General features: G+C 30.6%; 1 protein-coding gene across 1 annotated transcript; it reads left to right on the top strand.

The window, feature by feature from the left end:
• The first annotated feature begins 647 nt into the window (after positions 1 to 647).
• On the top strand, positions 648 to 9,964 carry LOC140439194 (uncharacterized). The gene is made up of 2 exons (XM_072528945.1): positions 648 to 736; positions 9,581 to 9,964. Exons 1-2 carry the CDS (start codon positions 689 to 691, stop codon positions 9,923 to 9,925), a joined length of 393 nt encoding a protein of 130 aa, XP_072385046.1. The 5' UTR covers positions 648 to 688; the 3' UTR covers positions 9,926 to 9,964.
• Positions 9,965 to 10,211: the final 247 nt, after the last annotated feature.

Genomic DNA, 10,211 nt, shown 5'->3' with positions numbered 1-10,211 from the left:
ACTACTCATGTTATTCAAAAAATCTCCTTGCAAACATGAAACAGCTGGGTCTCAATAAACATCTTTATAAAGCCATGCAGAAAGCTGTACTCCTCGCGACGTCCCGATGTGTACGAAAATTTTTCGGAGATACTCCAGCATACCAAGTCACCTAGGGTTCGATAACTCGGAAAGAATCCCAGAGCTCAATCCTTTTGATACGGTACGTATCTGGGATGAGTGAGTTTTCCTCTTTAGGGGGAGTGTGAGCCGTATTGCTAAATCTGGATAATATCTCTATCTATATCTTTACTATCTTCACATACGTCAGAACTGAACATTCTAGAAAAAAGCAAATTATTTGCTTTCGAGATTTGTCAAGACAAATTTAAAACTAAAGAAAGTTTAATTAATATGGTAACTAGATGTTACGGCATTTATTGTTATTTTACATTGTAATCAGATTTTTCAAAACGTTCGAGATGTTCAAAACGTAGGGTAAACTAAAAAAGGTCTAAGGATTTAAAGTCTATTAGGTATTTTTTAGACAGTTTACATATAAAAAAATTAAAAAAGACTGTTTTCGAAATAATCTTAAAAATTTATAATAAAAATCCGGTCCTGATACTAATTATTCTTCCAAAATAGCTATAAAAAGGAAATGTAAAAGAAAAAATTATTGTGTTCTAACCAAACAAACTAAACCAAAATGAAATACTTGTGTGTTTTTATTATTGCCTTGATGTATTTATCAGCGGTAAGACTTGATTTTAGATAGAATTATGGCTAAAAATATTTTGTACCTATATCTACTATATATTCAAAACCATATTTTGTACCTTCGTAGTAAATAGTTTAATAAGTTTTCTCTAAATTTGAGCTAATTTACGTTATACTGACTTAAATATTATTATCGTTCTATTTGATTTTATGTCTATGCAAAATTGGCTTTAGTAACTACTTGTCTACATTAGTTCGTACCTTGGGTCATAACAAGTTAAATCCAGCTTATAGGCATGTCTTGTTTAACAGTGTCTTCGTTAACTTTCTTCTTTTGCTACATCCAAGAGCTTGACAATCTGCAGTTATGTGTTAAAACATTTGCTCTAATAACCCTTTAACTGCCAGGTACGTTCAGCATAATCATTATTTTCTTTATTTATCTTTTATTTAATATTAACAATGTTTACTGTTGTATCTTATTATGTTCGCCTTTTCTTCTTTTTTTCTGATAGCATCTTAGTGATTACAGAAGCTGTCATTGTTTTTTATTCCCCGCAGAAAATTTAGTATATATATATATATATATGTACATATTGTTGTGATTTGCTCAAATTGTATGTTTATAATATTTATTTTTTTAACAAATTAATATGATATCTCAGGGCTCTTTTACGTATTAAAAACAAAACGTGGCTTCAAAGCATTTTTTGCTAGAGGAAAAAAATTATCAATACAAATTAATGAAACTTATATGCAAATCTAAAATTTCTTAATTTTAGTGACTCCCGATAAATTATCACGTATTATAATTCTCGATAAAACCAACAAAAAACGAATAACTCTAATTTAAATAGGTGGTCGTGATTGAAAGTCTCTGTTTCTAGAAATGACGAAACTAACCTTTTGTTCCCAAAATTATTGACTTCACCTCTCTCTCCTTTGATTGTGCCTTATAAATATATCATCATCATCATAAGTGGCTCGACAATCCGTTGTGGATCTTGGCCTGCTCACAAAGAAGTCGCCACTCCTGTCGATTCCTGGCAACTTCCCTCCATCTTCTAACCCCCACTGTAGGTCTTCTTCCACATCATCAATCCATCTCATTCGTGGTCGTCCTCTGCTTCTTGTGCCCTCTGGTTTTGAAAATGTTAACCTCTTCGTGTATTCGTGATCTTACATCCTAGCAATGTGTCCAGCCCATCTAAGTCTCTGCACTTTGACGAATTTCACAATATCTGGATCGGTATAAATATATACATCTGTTTATTGCTTTTGTCATTTATTTCTTCTGTCGTTAGCAACGTCGTCTCCAGAAAAAAAAACTATAGTATACTCACCCTATGTTCAATTCACAATGCCTTCCTCTCTCTTGCAAAACTCTATCCAAAATCCTTCCATCTCCCTCCTCTTTTTCCGTGAACCAATTAGAACGTATCTCCATTCAAACAAATTTTACTTTCTTCAAAAAAAAGCTAACTAAACAAAAAGGATAATTACCTTTCACAAATTATTTACAAACTTACCCTATTGTATAATTCATGGTAATCCATACAATAGAAAGTTTAAGGTAAAACTGTTTACAAAAATGTCTATTTAAAACTAAACCGTTAGAAAAACCAATATATTGTCTTCTTATTTTTTGGGAATGTCTTTGAACGTATAAAATTCACATCCGAAAAAAAATCACTTTCTAAAACTAATGCTGAACAGGATAATATACGGAGTGTTTGCGATTTCTGTTGGTCGGTGATTTGATTTTTGTCTGAAAAGAAAAATAGAAATAAATACATAGACTATGTAAATAAATTTTCAGTACATCCTGGTAATCAAAATTTATGTATTATATTACGATAAGATTATATTAACAGAAAGTTTTGCTTGTCAATAACTGAATTTGTAAAACAATCGCAGGTAATTTTTTTTTATATAGAATTAGAAAGCCCATACTAATTATAATTTTTTCATTGTTTGTATATGAACTATAGAAATGAATTAGGTATTTTTAACCAAAGAGAAAGCCAAGTTTAAAGCAAAAATTTTAGTTTCTCTGGAAACAGTAATGGGTTTTTTGTCTATTTTAGAATAAAATAAAATAAAATAGAATAGAGTTTTAGAAATTTTGGGGAAAATTTCTTTTTTCTAATACGCTTCATGTAAGCTGCTCTGGAGTTTCTTAGGGCGCAGCAGTTAAGAGCATACCTATAGATAGTGGTTCCTTTATGTTTTCTCTCAGAATCTACATTTTTTTTTGCATAGTCAAACTCCTAGGCTGGTTTGTAATTTTTTTAAACAAATCGGACAAATTATTTTTTGGATTTTTTGCCTTATTCTGAATAAGAACATTTTTATGTAACTTTATCTCAAGATGATCGTGTTATTAGATAGTTGAGTTAATAATTATATTAAAATTGACTTACTATTTGGTTTAGCGTGTCGATCCATTTGTAGAAGACTCTTTCAATTTTTCTAGGTGATTTCCAGAATGAAAATTTTAAGTTATTGCTGTCCATCTGGTACTACTTGTTCTTTATATTGTGAAATTTCTTTGCTTTTTTATGTGGAATGTAGACTGCCTCCGGAATAAGTATAGTTTCTTTGTTTTTAATTATACTAAAGATCTTTGCCTGTTATTTCCTTCCTTTTTCTTTTTGCTTTGCAGAATGTATTTCTCTCCTAAAACATCATCTTTAGAGATGGGCCGTTGCCTTATAAGCACCTATCTCTATTGTGTAGATCGTTTTATAACGGTTTTTTGTCATAGTTGAGGAAATTTCGTGTCGTTTTTTGTGAGTATTTTCAGCCTTTTGGGATCTTATTTTTGTTATTATGTAGTAGGCAACATCAACTCTCAATGTTGTCTCTCGTGTATATGACCAGCGTATTTAACTAGGACTGCAATGGTGACGACTTTTTTCTAATCAACCTTGCTTAATTCATTTTAAAATTTTTTCTTATTTTTGTTTTTTTTTAGTTTCTAAAATTGTCTCCTGTTTTACAGCTACGCCAAGGTCGCTTATTATTCTAATAATCAAAGTTTTTTCTTCTCCGAGCTACTTAATTGGTAGTATCTGGTCTTTTTTCTATTTATCTTATTACGTAGCCTCTTATCCATCGTGATTCTTTTTCACTTTCTTGAGAATTATGCTATAATCAGCTTTGTTACAGCTTTTGGGTAGTATCTAACAATACTTCAAACTCCATTTTCTGGAAAATGACCTCGTACATATCCCTTATTTCTTTTATTATAGTCCTCTTTACACGACAGAAAGAAATCTATTGTCAACTCCGTAGTTCTTGTGTAACGTGCTGTAGTGTATTCTGTAATTCCTTTTCCTCGCTATTATGGATTCTGATTTAATTTTTTTTTAGGGTACTAAGTTATAAGTCTTTATTGCCCTCTTCCAGTGCTGGATATTCATCCCTGTATACCGTTTGAATAATTCTTTCGATTATTAGACCATCCAATTCTACTTTTACTACTTTTAGAATATCATCGTTTGTTTAAACAGAATTTAGGTCCAGTAAACCGTTCGAGGAAACCTCGATCTTTGTTTTTTATTTAGGGTTCCACATATAAAATGAAGCGTGTTTTTCCTTTGAATATATATTTTGGTAGCAATAGTTGATAGATTTTACAAATTAATTTCTTATTTTCATTTAAAGCAAGTTTTCATACATTTACATTATTGAACTTTGACCAGTACTAGTTTTTAACTCTACTTCATGTAATTGTAACTAAAATTTAGAAAATTCAAGATCTGATATTTAGTATCAGGTCACCTGGATACTTGAAAGTTCTAATATATTTATAAATGATCAAAATGTTTAACGATAATGTCTATTAGGCATAGATAATAATTATATTAGATTTAAAAATCGATATTCACTAATTTCTAGAACTACAACAATATTATTGTATAGCAATATTTTTTGATTTAAAGAAACCATTCAACACGTGTTGGAGGCAAAATTTAGAAAAAATCTATACTTTTGGAATATCCAATGGAACTGTTTAGAATGTTCTAACTTTTACGACATAAAGCATGTAAGGGTAAGAGTTTTAAGTTTACATTCTCAAGAACATATTGAAGAAATCGGGACTCCTCAACGTTCTATAATTAGCCTGGCGTTATTCTTAATCGCGTTAGATGATATAATTAAAAATTTACAAAACCCTTGAAATTAGAAGAATGCTTCTATGGCGAGGAATTTAAATTTTCTGTATTTATCAGAGAATAAATGGTTGTTTCTCATAATTATGCTTCAACTCAGAGCTCATGTTTAAGACACACGTAAAATGTATAGTGTTGTGGTTGGATTAAAAGCTATCTTGGAAAAAAGCTTAAACGATTTTATTATATTAAAATATTATCTAACAGAAATTGAGGCTCTGATTATGATAGTATAAAATAGATTATGCTTCCATTGCCTACGAATCTTCGTCCAACACTTCATTGAAACCGTTGGATAGTATACACAAATCACAATGCAGCAGCAAGGCTTGACCTAAGACAAACAATACCGCAAGAAAGTTTGTACAGTGTAACTAGAAATGATATGTCGAATCCAAAACTAATTCGTGTACGGCGGTATTCTGGGCGATGATTGTGACTGTGCCAATGTATTAAGAACTGTAGATTCCTGTTAGAACACATCCACAATTATTTTTTATTCTTGCAATTCAGGGTAAAGTTAAAAATTATTGGACAAGCAAAAATACTTTCAGACCTATTTATTTATTTATCACATCATATAATGAACCCGTAATAAAGGAAGATAGTGACGAAGGCTATTAAAAAAATATTATTGTAATTTTTAATTAAAAAAAAGATCAAATATGAAATTAAATAAATTTATTCTATTACCTTAGTTCATAAATAATAATAGTTAAATGATACTCACGACTTGCATAAAGAGGGGGAAGTGGGAAACAAAAATCGTTATTTGTCACAAATAAATGAGGTTATGTTCTTAAAATATGTAAAAATCACCGAAAATGCAGTTTTTTCAAATTCAGAGGACCTATGTTTAAGTTAATCCAGTTACTGAGGTTTAAAATATGGTAATACCTCCGAATTTTTTATAACTGCATCGATTTCTTTGAAAATTTCAAATTAAGCTTATCTTACCCTCCACTTCAAAAGTTATATACATTATAGGTGCGCTTTTTGTTTTTAAGGGGTGAAAACTACCCCTAAAGGTTTTTTTTTTCAAATTCTAAGGATTTTCCGGAGCGGAAATTGAAAATCTAACTCCGCCATTTCAAAAACCGGAAAAAATATACGAAAAATAATTATTTAGAAGTTTGTCAAAATTTACTTACATAACTTAAAAAATCTTTGCAAAATTCAAATATAAGAGTGTTTTTGGGCATGAAAATATTTAAATGATAATCACTCGAATAAAGTGGAAGTCACATTTAATGAGGTCATGTACTCAAAACATGACAATTTAATTTGTCAAAAATTACCTACAAAGCCTGAAAATTCTTTGAAGAATTTAAATATTTTTCCTTAGCTCAATTTTAATCCGAAAAATCTGAAAAAAATCAGAGTATTTTTGGGCATGAAAATAGTTAAATGATAATTACCACTTAAATAAAGGAGGAAGAGAAACAAAATGAATATTTTTCATATTTAAATTAAGGTTATATGCTTAACACATATAAAAAAATGGATTTTCTCGAATTTTGAGGATTTGTGAAGACAAAATGAAAAATCTAACCCCGGCATTCCAAAATCTGGAAAAAATGTACCAAAAACTATAATTTCAGATATTAAAGATCTGAAAAAAATCAAAGAATTTTTGGGCATTAAAATTTATGCTCGCGAATTTTTTAGATTTTTAATAGAAAATAATCGCTCAGGAAAATTATTAGAAAAACACAATTTTTTTTGCGATAGACGACACCAGAGCTCGTAAGCTAAACATTTGGCTAAATGGGTTTCTAAGTATATACTTTTAAGTGCCTAACTCCAAATATAAATCCAGCAGAGCGCAGATTTTACCATCTTATCCCACTATAGCCTTTTTTTATCGTCCGATTTTATATTTGAAAGAAATTTTTTTGTGTAATTTTTATCTATGATTTGAGTTGTCTAATTCCAAAACCGGCCATTTGCAAAAAGTGCAATTTTCACAAAATGAAGAAAACTAATTTTTTTATTAAGCTTCCCGAAAAAAAAGTTCATACTTAACCATGGGCTATCTATTAGGTAATATATCAAATTGCAACTTGTTATTTTGGATTTAATTAGCTCAGTTATTAAATAAAATTAAATATGTTTTCAATATGGCCGGTTTTGGAACTTACAAATCAACTTAGCCGTTTTTGAAACTTCTGAACATGTCCGTTTTTGAAACAAACTAGCTAGATCACCCATTGTAATAAAACGTCATTACTCATTTCATTGTGCCTGAAATTTGTGTTCATATATTTTTAAACATCAATAAAATCATAATTCTTATAGTATATTTTTATTAAAGAATGAATCGAACAAAAAATAAAATTAAAACTTACAACACACTTTTCAAAAATGAATAAAATAAGAAAAATTTACACGTGGCTGTAATTTTCGTCAATATTATCCATTGTCATCTCTTGCGTACAATAACTCACATCATCGTTATACACAGCGTGTTCAGACTGGTTATCATTCCTTAATAGCTTACGATAATAGGAAAGTTGTTCAAAATTAGCCCATTCTTCACCATAATGTTTTCTTAGCAACTTTTGTACGTCATTAAGCTTTAATGGGTTGATGTTTACCATTCCTGGCTGTATTGTCTCCGTCGGCATTTTCCCTAGGTTCTTCCTTCTCGTTAAATTGCTTTTGTAGTTTCCCATATCATGTTTATACGCGACTTCCCCACGAACCAAAATGTTTGCCATTGTTATTTTTGTTAATAAAAAACCTCTTTGTAGGCGCACATTTGAAGTGCGACTGCCCTGGCTGCTTGACTATTTCATGGCAATACTTCTTCCAGTCATATACAATGCACTCATTGGCTAGAGTTATTACAGTTCCGTGCTCTTTAAAAATGTCAATATATTCTTCTGGATTGGCGATGACTTTCGAACACACTACTTTTTCTATCCTGGCGAATACACGATCCGGGGGCAAGAAGCTGTGGGCAACTACAGGAAAAATTAATTGGATTTCCCTCACGTGTTCAGGAGCATGTCTACTTAACCAAAGCATTAACATTCCGAGGACAGTTGAATTTTTGTTCTGCCCTGGACACTCATCTGATACTAGTTTTATTCGGGTTATACCTTCATTAAAGATAGTGTTCTGTAGTTTGTATAATAAGGCAGAGGCAATTTCATTTGAACCTTTTCCATGCCCTACTTCATTCCATGTGTAAATAAACACATTGTCTTTGTTCAATGACGCTTTTGAATCGCCCTGCACAATGGTGAAATTGTACTTATTTAGCTGCCTGGCATAGTATGCCGATTGATCCGGGACCCTGAGTAGAGTTTGATTTTTTTGGCAATAAAAAAAATGTCATTAACATTGGGTCTCTTTCTAATTCAGAATAAAAAGCTTTTGCTTTCAGAGAATGGACACGTTTGCAACACATTAGATTTGCTTTTTTTTCTGTTTGTCCTTTTCTATTTTTATTCTTTCCACTAATTCGATGCAGGTAGAACATGCATCTGTCCTTGGAGTTCCAAATCCAATATTGAAATTGCAGTTAAAAACCTTACGAAAATAGCTTTCTTTTACCCACAAGTCTGTGGTAGATTATTTTTGATATAAGCGCCACATAGATTTAATATTCAAATAGCTTGGTAAATAGATCCGAATAGCAGTTTTACTTCGACAGTATGCCCCTAAAATTTTTACTAAAATTCTTAACGCTTTGTAATTTTTGAGCAAAATGTATAGTTCTCCTATTTCCTCCTCTTATTTCGAATGGAACATTTCCATGTTTCCTCACACGGCAAGGATTCCTTGTACACGGTGCTTAGTTATACCTAACGTCTTTAAAAACTTTTCCCTACATACACGATACAGTTTTAATCTCTTATTAGGAATAAAATATTCTGTTGTTACCGTTTTAACATCCTTGTGTTTACGATGAGGTTAACTTCCATCAACATACTTAAAAATAAAACAATCTTGGGTTGATTTTGTTTCATTCCTATAAAATTTTTGATGGAACTGCGTTATTTCACTTTTTGTAAGTTCGTTACATTTATAAATTTTCTTTTTGTCATGTCTGCACACATTAATTTTTAGTGGACCCGTAGATAAAAAATTTATTGGTAATTAAAATTGATACACAATACTGTTTAACACAAAAAAAAATATTATTCTATTCAAATAGAATAATAGACAAATTACACTTTAATAGCTCGCTTAATAATTTTATTAGGTTAGTACATACTTTTGTATTTTGCTCTGGTTCTTCCAATTGCTCTATTTCTCTTTCTTTTTCTTGTTAAATGAACTTCTTGTGGAATTAATGAATTCATAAGTTTATTTAAGCAGATAAAATTAATGAAAATATAGAATATTAAACCTTTACAACGATATGTGCATAAAAATTAACAAAACAATGATCTATGCTAGTTTCATGTGAAACTTAACGTATCAAACAGACGTTGTCGGTGGCGCGCACTATCACTGAGTCGCCGAATTAACGCAATTGGCCGGTTTTGGAACTAACCCTCATCTTTTAATATAGTTTAAATATGGTAAATGGCCACGTTTGAAAATTTTGCATTTATCAGAAGGAAACTTTCAAGAATCTTTAACTTGTAATTTTTTTAATTTTTTTTTTAATTTCTTGCAAATTGCCTGTTTTGGAACTAGACGACTTATTTATTCTATTCGAAAATTAATTTGACAATATTATATTGCAGGAAGCAGTCAATCCTGAACGAGAGAGAGTAAAAGAACTTGTCAAAGAATGCCAAAAGGAATCCGGTTCAACTGTCGACGAATTAGATAACATTAGACATGAAAGAAGAACCCCTGAAACTGGCAAGCAAGCTCTTTGCGTTAGTCATAAATTGGGAGTATTGGATCGCGATGGACACATTGTACCTGATACGTTTAACAAACATGTCAATGCCTTGACTGGATTCCCTGAGCGTAGGAAAGAGCTTCAAGACAAATGTGGCAAGACTAACGGAGAAACTGCAGAAGAGAGGGCTATCAATTTTGTTAAATGTATGCAGTCCGTCTTAGCAAAATCTCATGTTTAATTTATTCTGTTAGAAAAAATATAGATATGTTTGTAGTAATACATGTTTGATATATATATATATATATATATATATATATATATATATATATATATATATATATATATATATATATATATATATATAAAATAAAATTTATCTTTTTTGCTTAAATACTTATTTACTAATTTATTATCAAATTTATAATGTCACGCAGACTAATGTACACTAAGTAATGTCCCACTTCTCTTGTACTACTGTCACAGAAGAAGAAATAAAGACCGCTGGTCAAGAAATCAAGACAGGC

The sequence above is a fragment of the Diabrotica undecimpunctata genome, chromosome 1 (genome assembly GCF_040954645.1).
Source record: "Diabrotica undecimpunctata isolate CICGRU chromosome 1, icDiaUnde3, whole genome shotgun sequence".
Taxonomy (NCBI): Eukaryota; Metazoa; Arthropoda; class Insecta; order Coleoptera; family Chrysomelidae; genus Diabrotica; species Diabrotica undecimpunctata.
The sequence above is the reverse complement of the archived record's forward strand: the minus strand, read 5'-3'. Positions and strand labels throughout refer to the sequence as shown.